Raw genomic sequence first — 24,684 nt, forward strand, 5'->3', positions numbered from 1 at the left:
GACATTCAGGCTTATTGCAGTGGCACAGAATTAGACAAACTGAAGACTGGAAGCTTTCATAAACATCAGGACTCAAAACACAGTCTTCTTTACTGTAGTTTTAAGAGACCCAGTTAAGGCTGTTGTCTATGAGACTAGACATTTCTACAAAAATGCAGACACAAAAAGAGCAAGCAGACCATGTCCCTACCTGCACAGCTTACAAATACCACTATGAGCCATACAAGTACATTGAAATTACTAATTGCAAGCGCAGGTTATTTAATACAACATTTCTGAATTAACTACAGCTTAATTCTGAATTTCTCAATTATTCTGAACAGATGGAATACATACTGCAGGAATTCCAACCTGAAAGAGGCAGGAGGTCAAAAAACCATTTGATCCTCTGATAAGAATACCTCACAAACCCAAAATACTTTAACTTGCTTGGCAACTGCCAAAAGTAAAAAGTTTCACAAACATAAAGGCTTCCCTTCCAGAAGTCTCTACATAAAGCTGTAGATGAGCTCTTCCTTTCACTGATTAGCTAAAAAATCTAGATCTTAAAACCAAAGAAGCCAGGGATATTTCATCATTCAAGAAGGCCAGTAGAAGATTGCTGCGTTTCCTTGCGGATTATGAACTTGACTCTCTCCCCCTCCCCCTGTCCCCCATGGCAGTTTGGATTATGGAGCGAAGCAGAAACCACACTCATAAAGGAAACACTAAACACAGAAAATATTTGTCTTTGTCTTAGTCAAGTCAATGCATTTAATTATGATGCAGAACTACTCCTTGAAGAATATCATCAGTTCCATAACAGTTACAGAATAGCAGTATTCCTCCTCGATAATTCTTGAAAAGAATTGTTCTCTAAAACAGGTAAACGATAAGATCATTTTATCCTCATGCATATTCATATTCCTATGTAAACTGAGACATAGTTAGCTATCACACTGGGGAGGAAAAGCCATGTTTTCACATAATGCAATAGTCTGAAGTTAAACACAACACATTCACAACCACTGTCAAAAAACACTCCTTGTCAATCTCAGCATTTTGAAAACCAGGCCATGTTTGGACAAGCACTCCGTGCTGAACTCTTTTTGAATGATCTTTCTACAAATTAACATTTGGTTTGCAACAGATGAAGCAGTTACATAACTCTGAAACATAACTGATATATGTCTTCAAGATTCATTACATTTGGCACTGCCACATAAGCTTTAAGTCTGAATAATTCCAACTTTTCTGTTCAAGATTTGACAGCATATGAACATGGAAATAAAAAAATCAGGCAATGAACTTAGCTTCTAAAGTGACTGAACAAATGAAATTACTGAATTACATTTTCATATTATATTGGCCTTGTATTGCCAGAAAAATCTAAATTTTGCTGAGTTTATTACAGACTCACTCTTTTTAGTAGGGATTTTTGTTTTGGTTTTATATCAAAGAGGAAGATATATTCTCTACCATGTCATGGAAATGCAGGGCAAACAGTTTCAAACACTGCCAGATGACTGTCTCTTCAACTAAGTCTTCAGAGAAACAATGAGTAGTCACATAACAATTTTCTACAGTTCAATGAGCCTTAGCAGCACCTTTGCAAGTCCCGTCTTATATTGATAAAAAGGAAACTGAAAACATGCATCCAACATCCTCTGAAATTCACAGTACTTTGCTCTTTGTACTATTTACAGGAGGTACATGCTAACATGTTTAACTACCTGGTGTTAGTGTTTTAGAGGTACAACTTCAAACACCACTGCCTTTTTTTTTTTTTTTTTTACACATCTTTATCACCCTACAGTACTTCCTCTGAATGTTTTGTTATTTTTAACTAGCAACAGATATCAGCATTTCAGTCAGACACTAGATTTGTTTAAGTATTAAATGAAGACGTTGCACAACCTTGATTCACAAGTCATAAAAGCAAAGCCCAAGACAAACGCAAGACACCAAACATCACTGAACTGTTATGGTACAACTGACGCTTTTTTGGAGAATGTGATACTCTGGCAGCACCCGTCTCTCTCTGGTGCAATACCAATTTTAGTAGTAGTTCCCAGTAGCTGCTCAGTACTAACAAAAAATCAGGTTAAAACCCTGAGAATATCTCCCATCTCACAGGTATGGAAAACTCCCTGCACCTATGCATAATATCATGTTAGCAACACTGGATCACCCTTTGGGGTCTTTCAGAACCAACCCTCCATTATTGTTTGTTTTTCCCAGGTCACTAAGAAGGCGGCAGTGGCTTTATACGCTACGGCCAGTCCATACCCCACGACCAGGGTTATAAACATTTTGGACTGAGAAAACACTTAATTCTCTGTGTTGGCATAACCCTCTCTTCCTAATGCTTCAGGAGGTTCAGCAATTTTGTGACACACCAGGGCTGCACTGGTAATTTGGCTATGGCAAGCTCCTCCTTCCCACGCAGATGCAGCAGCTCACAGGTCTAAGCACTTGCATGCGTGCAGGTGAACGGACTGCTTTTCAGAGCAGAAAAGACTGGACATGATGTCACCCTGTGACAAGCTTCACTGTAACCAATTGTCATCCAAATCCAGATTCAACTGGCTGAAACCGTTTACAGGTAAAGTTGACAGTAACAGCTTCAACAACTTAACTCATTTCTCTGTCCTAGGCTTCCTGTAAGGTCATGATTTTAAACGGAAATAATATGCAGGCAAAGATACACTAAAAAACCAAACCCAAAATCACACACACCCCACCACACAGTTTACAGAGGGAATGTTTACCCAGATAGCTTGCCAGCTAAGACAGACTAACAGAGCTGATCATGTACAATATGGGTTTGTTGGAGGGTGTTGGCTTGTGAAAAACAGGCAATAAAAATAGGTAACTTATTACCATGATAGCTTAAAAATCACAGTGAACCGACTGCCATAAACCAAAGGAACGATATATGGGGAATGAAGAAATTTCTGATTCCAAACTGATAGCGAGCTGTTCTCCAGAATGTTTTCAGAAGAATACAGCATAAAGCTTATCACAACTTGTACAAACTCACAGGAAGCTGCTGGTGTAGCAGGAAAAGCAAATGAAGTGATAAATAAACATGTCAGTAAGTAGCAAGTCTCAATATCTACAATACTACTGGTGCTGGGAGTTCAGTTTTGCTTCAGATTTGCTCCGTGAGTTTGGGCAAGTCACATACATCTCTCTGTAGATATGTGTAGATAAAGATATTTGCTCTCAAAGCACTTTAATCTCCAGAGATGAAACATTATATGAAATGTAAATGTTGATATTTACAGCTTACAGCCCTCTAATGAGGGTTGAAACGTGCATTCCACATTTATCATCTGATAGAATTGACTCAAAAGCAGTCTTCACACATGTTGTGGCAACGCGTGAATGTTCAGCTCAACTTGTTGCGTGTTACAGGCTGTGAAGTATGACCAAAAAAATCCAACAAAACCCCCACAGTATAAAACAAATCAAAATAAACAAAACAATCCCCAAAAACTTACTTGCAGAAGCGTTCCATGAATATTATTCTGCCGTATGCAAGGACTGGTGGAGTCTGGAAGCCCCTCCAGCAATGACAGCACTGTATGTGGTACTTCATTTACCATAACAAACGGAACAAGGGCTCGACCTGACATCTCACGTGAACGGTACACAGGAGAGTGTCCACACCTAGAAAAAGAAGAAATGCCTAGTTTTTGTCACCCAGCTGCAAGCCATTGCTGTGGCTGAAACAAAATAAAATACAGGATAATGCAATGAAAACTAAACCACATTTCTCACAAATCAAATGTACAGTCTCTCTTCTCGGTAGTGAGAAAGTATTTTCCCAGAAACGTTAAGTCATACTAGAGCCATGTTGGAGATGACTTCTTGTTTACATAAAGTAGGGGAAAAAAAAAAAGAAGAAAGATGCAATTATGCCATGAAGCAGTGTAACTGTATGGTTCTGTTCCATCTTTCTTGACGTTTATGTTACTTACTATACAGCAATCATATTCAAATGTATTATGAGTTTGACTTAAAACTATTAAACTCCATGTTCTAAATCAGATGTTTCCGTAAGAACACAACATGGTGTCTACTGGAATTTTAGGTTGTATCTCACACTGGTTTTTAGACCATATTTAAAACATATTTAAAGTCAGGAAAAAAGACACATGGAAATGATTTTCTATTACTTATAATTAGTATCTAAAAAATAAATACTTTTTATTTATTAAAAAATTAACTGATGAGACTCGAGACTGCATATAAAACAGTCGAAAAAGAGCTTCTTCGCTTTTAACGTTATTAAGGTTTTAACTGGCTGCAGATTTATCAATATACATAGAATTAACTATTCAGCTATATTAACACATTAACCAGCTGTGTACTACTTCCGTAGCATGTACACTCAGTTGAAGTGAATAAAAAATTTTTATCAACTGGAAGTGGGATAGACTAAGTCTTTCAATGCCAGTAATTCTTGCATGTGTCAATTTTTATAACACAGGTACAATTCAGCCACCTGCGGTCTCAGACAACTGAGAAAGTTACCACAGAGTTTAGAAATGAATGGCCAAATGACTCAGGTGATATAAAATGCAGGATGGCAGAAGTTATGCTCTGATACCTCCCAGCTGATTGTCATGACCCAGAGAGACAGCCTTCCCTCCTCCTACCCTCTCATCCTTTCCCTGGAATTGCTTTTTACATATTTTCAGCTTACAAAATCACATGCAGTTGAGATTATCCCTGGCCAAAATGCACAACACCCTTTTGAAATCTCCCAAACAAGCTCTGCAGGGTCATGCCTACGTATTTAAAAAATGAAATGAAATTAAAAGGTATTCTAAGGTATCCAATATCTCTAGCAAATTTAAATCAATACTCCAAGTAGTTGTTTAGTTTACTTCATATCAAAGAAATACAGAAAACAGTTTCCATCTTGAACTAGGAACTGAATTATTAATAGGGTTTGAACACAAGACAGTAAATAGACTTAATTGAAATACTTCTGACATTTTAGTCATGTTATGCCATGGTACACCTGAAGAACACATACCTTGTTTAAAGGAAGTAGAGAGCTATGGCTACCCCTGAACAACAGGCTTTTGTGGGAATTTTCATCCTTGCAGTATGGCAGCGTATTCTGTCCTCCACATGTCTATGTCTTCCCTTGTAGGGGAATGATTTTTAGAAAGATCATGTTTGCATTTCCTTTTCAAAGACTGGCTGCACTTCACAACAGGATGCAAAAGCAGAGCAGTCACAACTGGGGGCTCTTCCATACAGAAAAGCTTTAGTTGTGTATTGATAAGGTGCAAGAAGAAAGTCAGCTTAGCTCCTAATAAAAAACTTCAATTTTTTTTTTAAACAAAAAAATGTTAATTCTACTGCAAGGGAAACTTAAGTCTGAGAATTGATTTCTCTGCAACCATTCCTTTATTTCTGCTAAACCGTGTTTTCTTAACCAAGAGATTCTCACATGTAGACATTCTTTCCAAACACAAGCAATATCGATACTGTAATGACTGTTTAGTTTTTAATTAGTTATAACTGTATACTCAAGAATGTTCTTTATTTTGTTCACGACCTTTTACAAATCCCAAGGAAACTGACACATCTTCAGAAGGAAGAGTGGAAAATGGGTAAAATGCCAGGGTTTCTTCTAACTTGTGTAAGGGTACTTTCCAACACTGCATGCTTCAGAGGGGGTTTTCTCCTCGAACACAATGCAATGAATTAGAATGGAATTCTGTGGGTTTTTTCCTAGCAATAAAAGAATGGAGTCAAGAACAATTTTTAGATAACCTGACATTAACTTTGTTGTCTTGTAAAAACTGACATTAAAGACTTATAACACATGCATATACATATATGGAGACACAGCATTTTACATATCGAATTTTGTTCCAGGCTGTTATTTTATCAAATTTATTAAGGAAATAGAAGTGAATGCTCATATTACAGGCAAAATTGTCTCAGCTGCCTAAAGTCTGGGTTGAAAATGGAGACTGCTACCTCCGCATTTATACTGAACATACATAAGGCAAAAGCGCAATTCTAAAAACTACAGACAAGTCTAATCTTCACCTCTATTCATGCCCCACATTGTTGTTCTCTAGAAGAGCCTCAGCAGCTGAGTGTTAACCCACACAGAAGCCCAACTGAGACACTCAGGTTCTGTTTTGCACTCTGAGGATCCTATATCAGGAGGCAATAACCACCACCACCTCCTCCTCCTGAGCAAACACACAGGTGCCCAGCGGGTGGAGAACTCACCCAAGACACGGGGGACCCGGCTCTGCAACTTTCTGTGCCTGAGGGGAACGCAAACCCACAGACACCACTCACCCGAAGGGCAACCCAGCAAGCAACCTGCCACCATACCACACGCCAACTGTACACTAATGCAAACACCTCACACTACACATTGTTCTACAAGAACATTGTAGCCACAGGAACTGACATCTTGCTGGAAAGACTCAAAGAGCATTCCTATGAAGTCATTACTAAGGAACAAAAGCGTCACAAAGTTTAAAACAATAACAAAGTTGTCTGCTTTACAGGAACACAAGGAAGGTATTTCACATTGGCAAACAGCTTCCCAAATCTGAGAGAGATTAACATTCCTACTGTTTCTTCTCCTTTTTTCTTTTTTTTTTTTAATTTTATTTATTTCTTAAAATCTCCTAATACTCAAAGAAAATTGGTTCCCATCCCCCTGCCCCACAAGAAACAGTACTAATAATGTTTCAAAAACACTCCTCCTTTCACATACACATGCAAGATATCATGCCAAGTCACCACTAGTGACCTATCCCTGAACTTCTGCATACCCTGAAGGCACTTATGTGTACATCTCTCATGTTTTGAAGGCACTTGGCTTCATTCCCGAATCATGCAAGAAGTTTGTCAGAAGAATGTCAAAATATACACTACTGTTTCCATAACCTGTAACAGCACCCTAGATTAAGAATGGGCAGTTTTGATTTTCAGTGGATCCCACTTAGATATAATCTTACATGTACATAAGTTTACATACATAGTTTTACATGTACGTAAAACTAAACAGGATCAATTCTCAGTGAGAGGAAGAGTGAATGCAAATAAAACAACCGAGTACCACAAAACAACAATCTAACCCAATGTAGCAGTTTTATGTTTATTGTTATATCACCCTCCAAGATCAAATATACACCTTAACACTGAGTCCATCGCCTGTATTCTTATTTATTTTACCTAGGATTTAGCAATAAGTATGGGAAGCAATCTCACAAGCTGTATCAATAAAAAACACTATACAATTATAGCAGTCACTATAACTCAGTTTGTACTTGCAGCAAAACGTAGGAGCTAAAGGAAAGAAATATTTTAAGGCTATTAAACTATTCTGGTTACTCCTGCAGCAGTTTAACACACTGCCATCCCTGAGATCAGTTTCACTTATGCGGCAGCAGTTGCTTTGCCAGGACCGTGGCAGAAAGAAACAGGACCTCCAGCCTTGGCCACTTCACCATCCAGACTCTGAGCTTCACCCGTCAGCAAAATGACTAAAAACTGTCACAGACTGCCTCTTCTCATCTTCTCTGCAGGCAAATATGCACAATGATGTCTTACATCTGTTAGGGCAGCATGTATGTGTATGCAAACTTATATTTAAAATGGTTTCATTTTCTTTGATTTGAAAAATACTTGGGGGGCAGGTGAAGTGTTTTCGGTATTTCACACTTTCTTTGTATGCTGATCATGTATAGATGGACTTTAAAATTTAAGAAATATCTACAATCTCATACATAAAAAACATACAGTATGCCAACCTAGTTTTATTATATCTCAAAGTAGCAACAAGCAATCAAACTTGCAAAATCCTCATGTGACACATTTCTATTAAAACCTGAGGGCTGTTAACAACTGTTGAAGTAGTATTCCATGTTGAACTCAGTACTGTTTAACTAGGTGCACGAGGTATTGGATGTAAACATGTTTACTTCAAACAGCCCATGATCAAGAACAAAAAGTCAATAAATCTGAAAAGGTTTCACTTCGTGTAACTGTAGATTCAATGTATTTCCACTGCTCCATTCCACCTTTAACACTGAGATCCTGAACAACCCTCCTAACTGACATAATTTACGACCAACTCTCATAAGGCACAAAGATTCCATACTCCTCTGCACACATCAAAGTATCTAATTTATTACTCTGGCTGCAAACAACAGAACACTAGCTGTAAATAAAAATATCTTAAACTTTTTTTTGGAAAAAAAACCAAAACGAACTGCAGGTGTTTCCTCTGTGCTTATTTTCCTCCCTTTCTTATTACTCCCCCTCAACAGACCTTGTATTGCCTAAATTAACAAACCAAATAAGGATTACCTTTTATATGAAGGTCACAGAAACAAACGAGTAGAATTAATTTGAAAAATCACACCTGTAGCTGAAAATATGTCCATTGTATTAAGTAATACCTACAGTTGTCAGAAGAAGGATTAACAAGGAGAAGAATACCTATTTCCAGGTTTACTGGATGTTGTCACAGTGATCTGTGCATTACTATGTCACTGCTTATTAACAATATAGCACCTGCAGTCCTATAGACACTATCCCAGCATCACAATTTTGTTTTCAGCTGAAATACGTTCACATCCATTGCCTTCACAAAATGTTGGAAGAGGGAATCGGGAACAGCAGCCATGAAAACAGAATGGAAACAATGGGAGAACAGGCTGAACAGTGAGGAAGGGAACATTCTGCAGAAGGGGCCTCTTAAGTCACACCAAGTATCCTACCACCATCACAAAAAGTGTTTGGGAGAAGAGGGCAGCATGAGGCAAGAAAGGCACACTTGCAATTCAAACAAACCGACTCTGCCTGCTAGTTACAGCATTTTCACAGCCTCTAGGGTTTTTAAAAGATAACACTGATTAAAAATAAATTAATAAATAAAAATCAAATAGATGGTGTCCTTTAAACCCTGGACCTAGTTATGCCACAAGGTCCTAACAAATACACTGGAAAGAAAAAATTGTAGTGAGGCTTCTGTCTGATTCTATACAGACATGGTAAGCTGTATGAGAAAGAGGTTTCCCCTTTCCTCAACCATGCAGCTATATAGTTCAAGTCATGTTATCAGTTCTAAAGCAAGAATTAAAAACATGAAATTACAGTAAGGGAAAACATGGATGGGGATCTCAGAGACAAGTATTTAGCAACAGATTCAGTTCCTATTAGAAAGAGTTTAAGATTCAAGAGCATTGTGCTGCCTGTATTAAGTGAAATAACTCAAAAAAGAGACTTTTTTTTAGAAAAATAATCATGATTATACACTAGTTCAGTTTTTTCCCTTCAAGTTCTCTCCTGAAAGATTAAATTTAGCAACTCTCAAATGCTGTATTACAGGTTTCCAAGCAAAGAGAGGCCCAAAAATAGCATTAAAAAATACACAATTAATGTAACTTGGACTTCCATACTGGAATCAGCAGGACAGTACCTATTCATTAATGCGAGAGTAAGATTTCCTGGAATATGAACAATAGATTGTTATACATGTACCTGAAGTTTCTTGTGTTCATTTACTGATTTGCTTGTTTTCTGGTTTTCTTCCATTTTGTTAGCTTTCTGTGTTCCTTAGCAATTAAAGTATCCAAAGCATTTAATTTTTACAAAATATTTCACTGCAGAAACCTGTATTGTAACTAGCCTGAAGACAATTTTTTGTTCTTGAATCTGAAATTAAGAACCAAAAAAACCCAGAATAATCTGAGTTTTGACACAGCATTTCAATATTTACCTGGAAAAAAAAAGTAGAAAAAAAAAAAGTAGAAATACACAACAAAAGTATCAACAATTTGCTGGAGGCTTTAGGCCTACAATCAACACATGAAAATAGTCCAGAAAATGTTTGAAGACAAACATGGACAGAAACAGATCAAATTTAATTTCAGGTTATTTATGCAGTACTAAACCTCTACATTCTTATTTATTTCCTTTAAAGTGAAGTTAATGGTTGCCCAAAATTCTAGTCCTTTTATACACTGTGTTAAGTATTTCATTCTTCCAACTCGGACAATTAAGATAAAACCTTATGCTTTCGTACAGCATTTTCCACACAAGCACTTAATGAGTCAAAGTACCTGTAAATACTGCAGGAACTATGTAGGCAAAGTACACAGACTTTTATTTGTGAAAGCTGTCCACAAGCTTTTTGCCAGGAGTTGTTTCTCCGTATGCTTCCAAGGCCTTTCTAGGAAGAAATTATTTCTCTCTCCTTGTCACCAAGACTCAGGTTATTGTAAAAAGTGGCCAACTGATACCAAGCTGAATCAACAACAAAAACTTGAATTGTTGTGGTTCAGCCAGCCAATAAATTAAGATTTCTAACCTGTAAGCCTATGAAAACTGTTACTGATACTGTGTGTAAACTTTAGACCAACAGAAATACATTCTTTTCAAATGCAGATTTAATATGGAACATGCTGACACAATTTAAATGGCATCTCTTTTCTCGCACTCCCATCGAGAAATCTCAAATAGTATCTCCATGTTGCTAACCTCTGGGCTTATTTAACTACTTGTTGATGTCACATGAGGTTAGAGCTTCCTTTCACCAGTTTTTGGTTCACAGCATTCAAGAGAAAAACACAACTGCTTTTAACTCAAGGTCACCTAAAAGAAAAATTTTCATTCACAACCATATTTCAACCTCACTGATTTGTGAAAAATTGCTATGATGTTTCACAACTGAAGAATAATGGAAGAAACCCACACAGCACTTACTACCAAACCAGTTAGGAAAACACACAACAAAGAATGCAGACAAACTACTTTCTGTCTTAGCAACTGTATCATTATTTCAAACTCGATGAAATGGATGTTGAATGCATGAATCAAGTCTCAGCACTGCGTCAAGCCTCAGCACTCTTTTGCAGGATAAGCTAAATGTTACTATTTGGCTACTTATCTTGACCAGCAAAGTACTTACTGACTGGCTAATTTTAAGTATGTAAATGAATAATACAATTACTTCACCAATCATGTGTTGACAGTTGAGCACCCCATCACATTTTTTACTGGATCGTGTTTCAAACAAGAAGTAGCATACATCAAATTTTAACCTAGGATCCCAGCCATTGGCCCTTTTGAGGAGTCTGCAATACTGGAGAAAGATATTGTCAGTCTCAGTATTCATGAACACCTCTCTGCTAGACATCACCTTTCATTTCCCATGAATCTGACACCTCCCTACAGTTTGTGAATATTTCCTAAATTGCTTCAGATGATAATCTGCCAATGAGCAGCAAACAGATTGATGAACACAATAAAAACTGGAATAAGGAACCAATAATGAATACCTAGAGGTTGCAGTATTTCCCATCAGCACCACTTGAACATGAAAAGAACATTTGTCCACAGTTTACGAGAAAAGGCTAAGGAATACAGCAAAGATATACAATGATTTTGCACTGATCAGAAGGTCTTGAACAGCCTATTGACAATCAAGCACTTTGCAGTCTTCTCTAGCACTACAATTTGAACTTAATCAAACTGTTTATCGTTTCTTATTTAAAAATGCTAAAAAAAAAGTCTGAAAACCTTCTTATTAATGAACCATAAATATGTTTACAGATCAGTACCAACCACTATTCAATCAGGACTGCACAGAGAATAGACTAGAAGTAGAAATGGAAGAATTCTAAGCCAGTCCGAACTCACAAGGGAGGAGTTATGCTCAGAGGGGAAACACATCCCTCCCTCTCCCTCCCTTCTTCTCCCTCAGCCACGCAAAACTTCCATCTTAGATGTCAAGAAAGAGATTTCACACTACAGAATACAGTAAGGATCTGAAAACAGTGTACGTTTTAGGGGTGTACGTTGCTCCTTTTTCCAAATGAGTATGCCAGCTTATGTATTTTGGGAACCTTGCCTATAATCAATAAGATATCCATCTGTATTGCAATGAAAGGTCAGCCCCATAAGCTTCCCCAGCGAGGACAGGGCATTCCAATGGGTCAGAGCCTGCTCCTGGTATCACAGGGATTCTAAATAATAAATGATTGCAGACAGTTATAATACTAAGCAGTAACACTGATCAGACATTAGATTAATGAGAAAAAAAAAGAAAAGCAGCACAAAGGACAAAAGCAGAGACCAAAGACTGAGAAGATGTGGATGTGATATGGAAACCCAGGGAGATGCTTTTTTAAACAACTGTAATCAAGGGCAGCTATTTTAATACAACAATGCTGCAACAAACACATGTAGTTCTTTTCATCTAATATGAAAAAGCATTCCCACAAAAGTTCTTTGCCTATCAGACCCCGATAAGATTCCCAGTCTTGCAGAAATGACAGTTGAAAATGGGCAAGTTTTAACATTAATTCTCCTACTGGAAATGAAAAAGTGGAGAAAGGCAGAGGAAGCATACTTAGCACAACTGTTCAGCTATCTTGTTTGGCCACTTACCAAAGGATACCAGTGTTTAGCCTACAGAAAGTCAGATAGCTGCTTTCAAGTCAGATATAAGATGATGTACTAAGCCCACAAATGCAATTGTACATGTATGAAACAAAACAAAAATCAGGGAAACTGAATGTAAACAACTTATATAAGCAGCAATTTTAACCAGGTACACGTGAATTACTTCAATTAAGCTCTTCCCAAGCAAACTGAAGATATCTTGTTATCACAACTCCTTAACTCCCCTGTCTCTTGTGCTCTTTATTCAGTGTAAGGTTTTAAATTTATTTCAAAGTCTCACAGACCATTTTGATTTTACATTTGAATTTTGTTTCTTTATTACTCCATCTTACCCCAGACTCAACTCCCATGAAGTCTATACAAGCTTTGTCACAGGGCTACAATGGAACAGGACCAGACACCTGATAGACCAGATATAATTTAACATAATTAAACACAACACAGAACGATAAAACTAATAGGCATAGGTCAACAAAGATTAACTTTTTGGAAAGAGTAACCCACACACCCACATGCAAGTAACACTATTGATCAGTGAATATTTAAAATCACACCACCTTCGTGGTTGGGTCTTTTTCCTTAAGACACTTCCTTAAGAAGCAAGCTCTTACAGATTTATAAAATAATAAGACACAACTGGGACTCCTAGAGAGCCCCAGAATTCATAGTCAGGTGCTCCACTTCCTAAGAAGCTAAAATAAACCTGGAAGAATCTCACTTAAGTAATACACGTTTTTCAAACTGCCTAAAACATAGAATTCAATGATTTGCAACATTAGATCACACAGGTTACAACAGTAACATCATAATTTTACATATGTATCTTTAACTGTATTTGTCATTCAAAAGCAAAAGATGTGAACTCTGGCAATAATATTTCCTCCTTATCTGTACTGAAGTAAACTGAGCAATGAAGACTGAAAGGAATATGTAAGGAATTTGTGAACATAAGTGGAAGGAGAATGGGGAGTGAATAAAGCAGTCAAAGTTGCATCAGAATGACATTTAGCATCTTAGTAGGAAAGCATCAAAAAAACCCAGAGATACATCAGCCTGCTGGTTTTGACTGGGATAGAGCTAATATTTTCCATAGTAGCTTGTATGGGGCTATGTTTTGGATTTGTGCAGAAAACAGTGTTGATAATACAGGGATGTTTTTGTTAGTGCTGATCAGTGCTTACGCAGAGTCAAGGCCATTTCTGCTTCTCACACCGCCCTGCCAGTGGGGAGGCTGGGGGGCGCACAAGAAGTCGGGAGGGGACATAGCTGGGGGAGCTGACCCCAGATGACCAAAGAGATAAGAAGGAAGGAGGGGAGGGTTCAGAGTTGCAGCATTTTGTCTTCCCAAGTAACAATTACACGTAATGGAGCCTTGCTTTCCTGGAGGTGGCTGAACACCTGCCTGCCCATGGGAAGCAGTGAATGAATTCCTTGTTTTGCTTTGCTTGTGTGTGAGGCTTTTGCTTCACTTAAACTGTCTTCATCTCAACCCATGAGTTTTCTCACTTCTACTATTTCAGTTCTCCCCCACCCCACCAGGGGGGGAGTGAGCGAGCAGCTGTGTGGTGATAAATTGCTGGCTGGGGTAAAACCACCCCAACCAGTCAACAACAAGAAAGCACAATAATGTAAATATATTAAGTATATCTGGCAAGTGAAAACCATATTTGGGGGATACAGTATTATGCAACATCATAAGGTTGCTTCATTACATGGGAAAGATCTTAAACATTTTACTAATCAGAAAACTATTGAAAACAATTAGTCCTTTGAACTAGGTTCAAGCAGAGTGCAACCAAAGGTCTATTTTTGTATTTCCAGCAAATATTTTTTAAGATAGACTCCGATTCACTTTGGCCAATAAAAGCTGCAAAACAAAATTAATTAAGAGATTAAAATTCAAGCTCTATTTCTATTAGAAATTTGTATTTTGAGTAACAGTATTTTTAAAATAGCTTTCTAAGCTTGTTGGTATCTGACAATACTTAATCTCTGAACAGCATTTTGTACAGAACAATTTACAGAATCTGTATGTTATACACTGAACTCATTGGACTTCACTGAAGGAATCTGATCTTTTACAACAGAAACCCCTATTTTGCTTTTAAATTTTAAGAAAAATCTTCTGTAACCTTCATATTAGTCTGGATTGGCATCTGTTCGGATTTTTAAAAGATTTAACTGTAAGTCAACAAAACTTAGTGTATTTACCCACTGAATAAAACCAAGAGTATCACATTACTTGTGTGGACTAAAGACTCATGTGAAATCACGGCCTCTAGGATATTTTTTGCTTTTTCCCCCAAGTTTGAAAGAAATTGGGGCCAAGTGTCTTCATCACTTCTTGCAGAGGGCCAGACGCACAAATGTAATTCTCTGCTAACAAATGCAAGAAGGTGAGTCACGTAACACATCCAAAGTCATCCACCAAATCCCTAGGGTAACAGATCTTTAGAGTCAAATTACGGTCTAACCCCCTTCAGAAAGCACAAGAAAACAAAGTTTAGCAAAGGAACATCTTCCTGACCCCACAGGCAAATAGCACGGTAGGCCAGCATGCCGCACAGCACTGCACAAGGGACATGATTCACAGGAACCCGCTGGGACACCGCACTGGTGGTTGCGGAGGGCTCCCACGCAGCAGGCAAGCATCACCAGCGACACAGCACTGATGCGGGAAAGGGATCACAGGGGGCACTCCTGACATCTCAGACTGCTTTAGCTGAGTGTTTTTTAAGAGATTTACTGAGCTGACTTTGCCAGCAGCGTAGTAGGAGGTTTCACAGATCCGTTCTGACAAGCGAGCTGTGAAAGTAATAACTTTCAAGAAAAAGCATACCAATAAAATATCATACCAACTTCCGTTGTTTCCGCTGCCTTTCCAAGTCAGGGGATAACTAGATAATTGTAAATCCACATACCCTCTAGCAGATGCACCCAGGCCACTTAAGTAGCAGATTTATTTGAGCTTTCCTATCACAGCTACTATGATGGCACTTGAGCTGCCAGTTTGCTCACACCTGATGTGGACTTCCCCTCTCCTTCTCCTTCTCTAAGCGCTCTTTTAGGAATGACTTACTGCCCTGCTGTTGTCAAGGCAGCTGACAACGCTCCATCCTACAGAAATTTTTTCCTCACCACACACAATTTTGTTTTCTTTGCATCTTAGTGTTTGTCATTAACTAACAGTCACAGTAAATATCTTTGTATACGAATGACAAGCTCACTCAAGTGCAAAATCAAAATAGCACTGTATCAGTTTGGGCTGGTGGATGGAAGGGAGCAGCAGGGGGAAGAGAGAGCTGTAAAGGACTAGTGCTTCCCACTGCCACTTACCAAACACAGCATCAGGGGATTTTGGAATTTAGCTCCTCCATTTTACAGAAAGATGCAAGTTTCCAAGTTCTGCACAAGAAAATAGCGCCTACTTCATAACTGTTAATTTCATAGAAAGATGTTCACATTTGTATTTAAACTGTCCTCAGACAGTGAGTTTCTTCAATGACTTGCAACATAATATACCCAGGAGCAGTACCGATTTGAAATCTGTCATTTGATTAAGGTTTAAAGGGGAAATTTGACTAAGAATCAAAAACAGTTTTGTCAAGTGGAAGACAAGGCATATACACCCAAAGAGTTTTAAAAAACTTATGGTTTTTGACATTTTAAAGATTTTTTTTTTAAAAAACTCCTTAAAAGATTAAAAAGTCACACTCCTAAACAGGGCTAGACTTCAATTAGTGAAAAGTATCCAAGTCAATATAGCAATATCCATTTTACTCCTTCAGAGCATTCAGCCCAGAACATTTAACACTAAACAAACACTCTGTCAATGCCATGGTACGAGAGGACATAAGGTAACTCAAATTTAGATCATTCTGAAGAGATTACAGGTCTTTGAAAGGGGGAGGGGGAGGCAAAAGGGAGGTTATGTTTTTGTTTCATACTTAAAACATTACCTCCTGATTACCTCCCTTGCTAATCAAAAACATTCTGTACATTCCTTTGTCTTAGAAAGTAACTATTAAAGCAGACTATCTAGCTCTTAAAGAAAGAAAAAAAGTGAGGTAATAAGTTGTGAATCGAAGTGCTCCCTTCCAAATAAAACATCTGCAAGGGGAAAGGGAAAAAATAACTTTTAATAGAACTGCAGATAGGTAATCAAATGCCCTAGTTCAACAGGGAGTAACAAGTATGCTCACGGAGATTGAGACTTGTCCTTGTAGCATTTAATCCTACTCATATTGTGCAATTCATCTCAGCACGGTCAGAGCAACCACAGCTCTACTCCCACTACATGGAAAATTCCACTCAGGCTTAAGTGAAACTCTTCAAAAGCCCAATTTGAATTCTTCCTGCTAAACCCGGTTTTGTTCAGAGAACTGCTCATTCGCTTGCAAACACAGCAAGTATTCTGTTCATTCGCTCAGAGCAACAAATGAATACCACTTCATTATGGGCTGAGCCCTGGAAAGAGTCTGAAGATCAGTTATGGGTTACATTCACCCTTCCTCTCTTCCTACCACATAAGTGGTACTTTTCCTTGACAGTGGTACAGCAATAAAAATGTAAAAATCTCACAGTAAAAGTATAGCAATCAAATATTATAATTGCATTGGGCTACCATGTAATTATATGTATATGTAGATGCTAGGTAATACAATAGTACATTGAAGGAACAATTAATATATACAATTTAATGTCTTGATGCATAGGGCCTTTGTCATCAGGCCTTCTCTTTGATCCTAAGTGGTCACTTCACAACAATCTTCATTACCACCTTCTAAAGAACAACCAAATGAACAGGAAAGAATTTTGCTTTAGTTCATATGCTCCTGTAGGATGTAAAATAGGAAGGGAAATAGAAGGGAAAATAGCAACATATTTATTGTACCCAGTTAAATCAGCCCTATGTATTCCAACTAATGCAGCCAGAGTGAACTGAAAACAATCATGGTATTCACAGAACAAAGGCATAGGAGCTGTACACAGAAATACAGCCAGCAACAGCACAGTGAGCTGTATCATAAATACATACATTTCCCCCTGCAGAACCCTTGGTATTGTCCCCCAGCAACCATAAAAAAAATGCCAATGCTTTGCTAAGTAACCTGTCAGAAAATTCATGTCTGTACACCCACATGCAATTTTATGTCTGAAATACATCAGAATTTTATTCTAGTCTTATAGTTGTGACCACAGCACAGGAAACACAGAAAACATCATCTTTATCTGCCACACCACTCCTCTTTAGGAGCACAGTTAAAGGAAGGTAGGTCCAATGACAGAGATCCCTTAAATGTTTCAGGTTCTTCTTTTAAAGATTTTATTGGGTTTTTCTCCCCACATCTTCTGAATGGGTTTAAATAATCTCAAGAGAATAAGCTAATTAAGCGTGAAGAGTTCTTTTGCTGGTGTGCGTACCTTGCCTAAAGTAGTGGCCATAATATAAATATAAAGACAAAACTCAAAAGCTGTAACCAAAAGCTTTTCAAAAGTTAATCTGTTACTGATGTTAGAAACTATGCTGAAACTTTGTATTAAAAAAAAATTATAAATAAATAAGCATTCTCCTGTGTATTAACAAGGGCTAAAAACAGAGGTAATCAATGATGTAACCAACAAATACAGTTTTAAACGTTTCTCAAAAAAGCATTTAAGATTCAGGGAGCCTACAGGAAAGCTGGGGAGGGACTTTTTACAAGGGCATGAAGTGATAGGAGGAGGGGGAACAGTTTCAAACTGGCAGAGGGTAGATTTAGATTAGATACTAGGAAGAAATTTTTCACTCTGAGGCCCGTGAGGCACTGGAACAGGTTGCCCAGAGAAGTTGTGGATGCCCCATCCCTGGAGGTGTTCAAGGCCAGGCTGGATGGGGCTTTGAGCAACCTGGTCTAGTGGGAGGTGTCCCTGCCCATGGCAGGGGGCTTGGAACTAGATGATCTTCAAGGTCCCTTCCAACCTAAACCATTCTATGACTCTATGATTCAAATACAGCAGAAAACCAAACATTTTTAATTGTTAAAATTCAGTTTGTTTAAAAACACTTACTACAGGTTTTTTCCTTTAAGAAAAAATGGTAGGTTATTATTTATTCTTATTTATTTATTCTCCGAAACATAGTAAGAAGCAAGAGATACATCACATCTGCTGTGAAGAATAAGCAGGCAGAGCTATTATTATTTTCTAACATAAACAGCAGTTTAAAATAAAAATTAGAAGATCTTAGGATAACAGTAACTTCATCTTGTTTCACTACTAAAGGAGCAAGATTAAGTACAGAACTTTCTCACCCTATTGCTCCGAAGCTTTCACACAGATAGCAAGACTTCCTCTCAAATACTGATTACGCTCATTTCTCTGCATCCACCACAGACCTGTCCCCTTATCAGGCTCCCCATCCCACACCGGTAGCATATAGAATAGCAAAGGTATCTGCTGAATATCTTGCTAACCACCATATAAATGAAAGTTACACTATATAAAAACTTAAAAAGTAATTTTAGAAATATATCGGATACAGGATATATTCATATATATGGATGGATATGGAGATATATACATACCCAGATCTACAAATCTATACAGTAGTCATGACATTTATATGTTATGAACAATCATTCTCCAGGACTGAAAAACCCATCAGAAGTTCGTACAGCAAATCTTGCATTGCTAAAGTCAAGCTCATCAGTTTTCATCTACCCTCTCTGTGGCACCAATCATACTGTACAGCATTTGCAGATGAAGATTTACAAACAAGTCATACAATGGCTTGCATAAGCCGAAATCCTTTCTATTCCCTGAAAACAAGCATATAGGGAAGTCCAACCAATGAGTATCAGTTTTTCCTTTAAGAGTTAAAGCTGAAGAAAAGCTTAAAAAGGCATTTTATAAAAAAAATCCAAAGATTCCAGAAAGAACTGCCATCACATGAAAAACCACCACAAAACCACCTTACCTTATAATAAATGGGACAAATGGTGCCATGCTGAGTGCTGAGTAAGTGCCATCCATTGGAGATGGATACAGCCTTCCCAAGATTAAAAGTAAAAGGAACAGGCTCGGATGGATTTTCAACTCTTCGGCTTCACTAAATAAAAAAGTGATAAGAAGCATTCGGTGAAAAAAGCATCTTCCTTCATGCTATTCTTGACTCTTCTACAAACGATACCCTTCTACATTTCTGGTTCAAGAAGGTATGCTAGGCTGATCATTGCAAGAAAGTGCAAACCCTGCTGGGATCAAACATGGTATCCAGTTCTACTATGGCACCACTGGAGACCCCTCTATGAAGGCACTTAACGCTGTGCTGCCTTCACTTGCCTACATTATCCCAAGCCTCCTTTACTTCTAATAATGGTAAGCTGCCTTCACTTTTAAATAAAATTAAAAACCAGCACTCTAGAACCGAGAAACTGAGAAAGCTGACTTACAAAAAGATTGTTAAAAAAGTCTCTTTTTTTCAGTTTGGAAGGAAATGTATATTTAGTAAATAGCAGGCTTTATTAAAGAATAGTTCTTGTCATTGACACGAAGTGGCTACTATTCATACTGTAAAAACAAACAGAAATCCAAGTCTAAATCAACACTTCTTGATTTAGGTAATGATTAATAGTAAGATACAAGCCTTAATCTGCATCAAAACCAGCATTCAAGGCCAACATTTCAGGCAGCAGCTTTCAATCTTTTTCATTTTAAAGACTTCCCAAAATTTTCCATTGACGACACTGACACCTTTCAAAATGTCAGGTAAAGCAGACTGCTGCGTGGAATATACACTCTCTTTTCTTAGAGCAGAGTCTGCAAAACATGCAATGACTGGTGAAACTCCTGCTCCCCAGTATCCACCTCAGGGCCATTCAACAGACAGCTGAACCTCACCCATAAATCAGCTGCTGAACTTCCACAGTTTATACCATAGCATTTTAAGGAAAAACAAAGCCAGCACTGGTTTACTTTAAGAGTTCATGAACCTGGGGGTAACGGCATCAGCGTCATTCCAAACGATATCATTTGCATTGATCAAATAGGAGCTCTCAGCCACCATTTGTGGAGTCCTCAAAAAGAGATCAAGAACCTTCCCCAGACTGCGTATCACAGGCTGGGAAGTGTTCATTTAGGGTTACATGAGGCCTATGACCCTGTATCATTTAAGCATGTTAGGCAGTCTCATCGTTACATGAGTCACTCAAACACCCAGCTTCTGCCTTTCCCTGCAAAATAGATGTTCTTTAACATCCGATCCTAGGAACGCAGCAACTACTGATTACTCAACAGTAGCTCATACTCCACAGACTTACTGCAACGTGGAAAAGTTACTGGAAAAAAGCCTTAGCAAAAAAGACTAGTAGAACTGTGTCGTTTCAAGGAGCACTGATGAAAAGAACAGCATTAGGGTATATGTGACACAACTCAGTTTAACCTTTCCATTGCGCTTTATATTTCAGAGTTTCTCAGACACAGACTTACCCGTTCAAAGTATTGGTTACAAGCTCCAACTGCTTGAGAAGGAAAGGATAAAGACTTGGAAACCGAGAGAAAAACTCCCTCCCTGTCATTCTGCAGAAGGGAATGAAGAAGAGTTACAATTAGCATTCCACAGTAATTAGTTGCGGTCAAAATACCAGTTTACTTGTTGGATTTCCAATGCTACAGTGAAGCCAGAGAGCCAGAAGAACCACGCACAAATGATGAACGCCTTTCAAACAAGGCACAATGTTTTCATTAAAAATGATGATACAGCGTAGTTTACACAAGTTAAGTAACTGTCTGTATGCGTGCATACTAACACTTTGTCAGCTGAACTGGTCGGGCCTTTTTGGGAAAAAAGGATCTTAGCCCCTTAATCACACAAAAAGAAAAAAGCCAGCAGGTCAAATCCTGGCACCATTTTAACAACATTCTGGTTGAACAACAGAAGACTACACTTGCTTTAGTATGGCTCATGTACTAAATAGCTAATAGAATATATTTAATATATGTGTACTAACAGATGCTCATATTTCACTGACACTGAAAAGCACCTTATGTAAGTAACTCGAAGAAGATCTGTAAAACACAATGCCAGAAGCATCTGACTCTCCATTAGCCTTCTTTACACAGTGCTGCTTCCAGCATATGATAGCAGTGGCATTTCCAGGCCACATTGTCACTGGTGTAGAGGTAGCAACTACATTCAAAACAGAGCAATGTACCAATACCTACTGAACTCATCCCTAGCCAGAATTAATAAGGCAGCATAGTTCAAGCCACAACAGCAAATCAATCCAAGCAAAAAAGAGACAAGTAGAAATCTTTCGTATTTGTTTATTTTATAACCCTTTGATCAGATAAAGGATGGCTTCATGGTTTATAGGAAACCACCTTAGCAAGAACCACTTAAATGTTGGAGTGGGGAGGTTCTAATTAGACATCTATGCTATGCAAATAAAACAGACTTCCTTTAAAAATAAATAAATAAAAGCCCATCCATTTAGAAGAAGAAAGCCAACTGCAGAGTTTGCTTGCCACATGATCAACCAAGATAAATAAGTACATGTTAGCATGACTCCAATACAAAGCCTTCAACTAGCAGACAGATCCAGGTCTAGAAAAATAACACGATGAGACAGCAAGACTGAACGTGCATAAAAATAAGCATACAAAAAAAAATTCACCCGAGAGTAAATCAGCACATGGCAAACATCAGCACAGCTTCTTCCAGCACTCGGCTAACATAACATGCCTTAGCCACAGGCCACAGAATAAACACAGCAAAACCAGATCGCTAGGTGAAAACAAGTGTTCAAACAAAGAGTACAGGAAGCTTTCTCTAGGCATGTAAGAACAGTACAGTGAATTGCTGTAACTAAAATCATGACCAAGGATTCAGCAATATCTGCTACAACTGTAAAAAAGGATTTCACTTAGAAAATTCAGGTGGAAGCATTAGAGCTGTGACTGAATATAAATGGAAGCATCAATGATGACCATTGAAAAACATCAACACTGAGAATCTCTGGCTATTTAAGCAGAAAACACACATGTAATTTCCTATCACACAGTCTCAAAGTGCCTGCCTGACCCCAAATGCTCCTAACGTCCCATACTGAGATCCCCAAAATTCACTTTTCCAATTCATCTAAAAGCTTCCTCAAAACAACTTAAATTTTCCATACATAATGTAGAAGCTGAAGATGTAAAAGTCTGAGACAGCACAAACCATAAGATCTTGATACGTAAGTAAATGTCAAAGAGCCCATCTCACCAAGCTTTCATATGTAAAAAATTAAAAACTCCATTTTATTATTTTTAAAAATAAAAAAGTGTTGTGAAACCTCTACCTCTTATGCCACTGAATGCACCAAGTAAAAGCAGAATTGGGGTTAAATTTCCTATGGCTATTGCTTAAAGGCTTAAGAGTATGTGCAAGTCACATCTCACACAACAAGCAATTTTGAACAGGCCCATTTTTGATGTATTAAAAATTCAGTAACCAAGTTCGAATCAATATTAAATAATGGGATTGAATATTCTCACAAAGCCTTAAAATTCTTAGTAATTAGTGTGGTTTCATGAATCTTTTTTCACAGTGAAAAAAAACTACTGAAGTGGGTAACTTACATAACCTCCCACTTGGTTTACAGCTCCACAGGTTACATGAGGGGAGAAGGCTGTCTAATCAAAACCATTAACCAGCAGTATCTGTAGGAAAGATCCCCAAAGACACTTTTAGAAAAAAAAAAAAAAAAAAAAAAAAAAGACAATTGTCTGAGCAGACTGGCTGTTGAGGGATGATTTTCAAGGGCCTCCAGTTCCGAGAGTAAACAAAACAGACTGCACGTTAGCAGAAGTGCTGCAAAATGAAAAGGCGCTCCCAAAAATACAGAGCACTGATTTAAGGATGAATCCAGCACCTGAGGATGTCAAGGCAGGGAGATGTGCAACTGGAGAACAAGGAGAAAGCAAAACAGGTAGATAGAGTAAAACACGGAGGTATTTAGGTGTTTCATTTCTGATTACTGACCATGCTTGTTGCTCCTGGAAACATGTACCTGTTATTAGGCACACAAAAGTGTTTGTGTACAGAAACTGGAACAACAAAAAAATGCAACAGTTCTGCTTTTCAAAAATGGTCATGACACTAAGCCACATATTTTCTATGAATATAATCAAAAGCTACACTGCTTTAAAAAAATTAATATCAACACTAAGATTTGGTTCACGTATATTAGCAATACAGACTCATGCATATGCATACACACACAAATGCGAGTTAGGCTTCATAATTAAGAAGTTATCCATATCTTGGAAGAACGTAAGTCCTTGACATACCTATAAGGAATATATCATTTAAATGTTGACTAAAACAATCCAAAAGTCACTGCTAGCAGTTTTCATGGAATAAACTTTTTCCTCCTTTTCTAAAATATATCTGACACGGAACGATAGATTTAAATTAAAAATACAGATAACTATCTTTCCATTAGTCACTGACACAGTTCAGACACAGATTTTTGGCAATATAGCTACCATAATTAAATCCTTAAAACCAACATTTTGCAGATGACAGGATTTTACATTTACTTGCCCTAAAACATGTTTATAAAAGAAGTAACTGGGAAGAGCCTTAAGACACTAGTATTTTTTCCTTATGTCCAGCTGAAATTATTTTTATATTGCTTCAGAGCTCATCTTTGACAGTATGTTCAACCACAGGTTCTTTAACAGTATTTTCATTTTTCCTGCTAGTAACCCAAAGTAGCACAAATTCACAGCCCAGAATTTCAAATGGGATTACTGAGACCTAAACAATGGACTAGTGGAAGGTTATTTACTGAAATAGGAAGTACTGTAATGAAACAGAAAAGTTATCAGTGTGTTGATGATGCTTACAATAAAATCCCCCTCCCCAATGTAAAAAGTCATTTAGGTATATAGTTAAAATGATGCTTAGGGTCAAAAGGTTGAAAGATAAACTAATGGAAGCACTGGTATCCTCCTAAAATCACTTGTAAAAATAATTTGTAAAACCGTATACACGCAGAATACTGTGGTATATAAATAGGAAGATGTAATATTTACACCTCAGATACTCTGCAGTTTAACAATGTTAATGCTTTGTCATATGCAAGCTATTCTGCAGAAAAGCCAGATGACTTAGAGCACAACCCATTCACTAAAGGTCCCATTTTGATGGCTAGAGACAGCAGTCACGTTTAGCATTTTTCAGAAGACAGACTGACAAATAGTGTTTAT

The 24,684-nt window shown here is 37.8% G+C and overlaps 1 protein-coding gene across 1 annotated transcript in view; it reads right to left on the reverse strand.

Moving 5' to 3' along the window:
- Positions 1–24,684, reverse strand: part of THADA (thyroid adenoma associated) — a 163,314-nt gene that overhangs the window by 87,634 nt on the left and 50,996 nt on the right. Inside the window, exons 26-28 of the mRNA XM_009880656.1 lie at positions 20,917–21,006; positions 19,406–19,537; positions 3,486–3,654 (exon numbers count right to left, since the gene is read on the reverse strand). Of these exons, the coding sequence (XP_009878958.1) occupies positions 3,486–3,654; positions 19,406–19,537; positions 20,917–21,006 (391 nt within the window). The remainder of the gene's footprint in view (positions 1–3,485; positions 3,655–19,405; positions 19,538–20,916; positions 21,007–24,684) is intronic.

This window comes from Charadrius vociferus, unplaced genomic scaffold (assembly GCF_000708025.1).
Source record: "Charadrius vociferus isolate BGI_N301 unplaced genomic scaffold, ASM70802v2 scaffold192, whole genome shotgun sequence".
NCBI classification, from domain to species: domain Eukaryota; kingdom Metazoa; phylum Chordata; class Aves; order Charadriiformes; family Charadriidae; genus Charadrius; species Charadrius vociferus.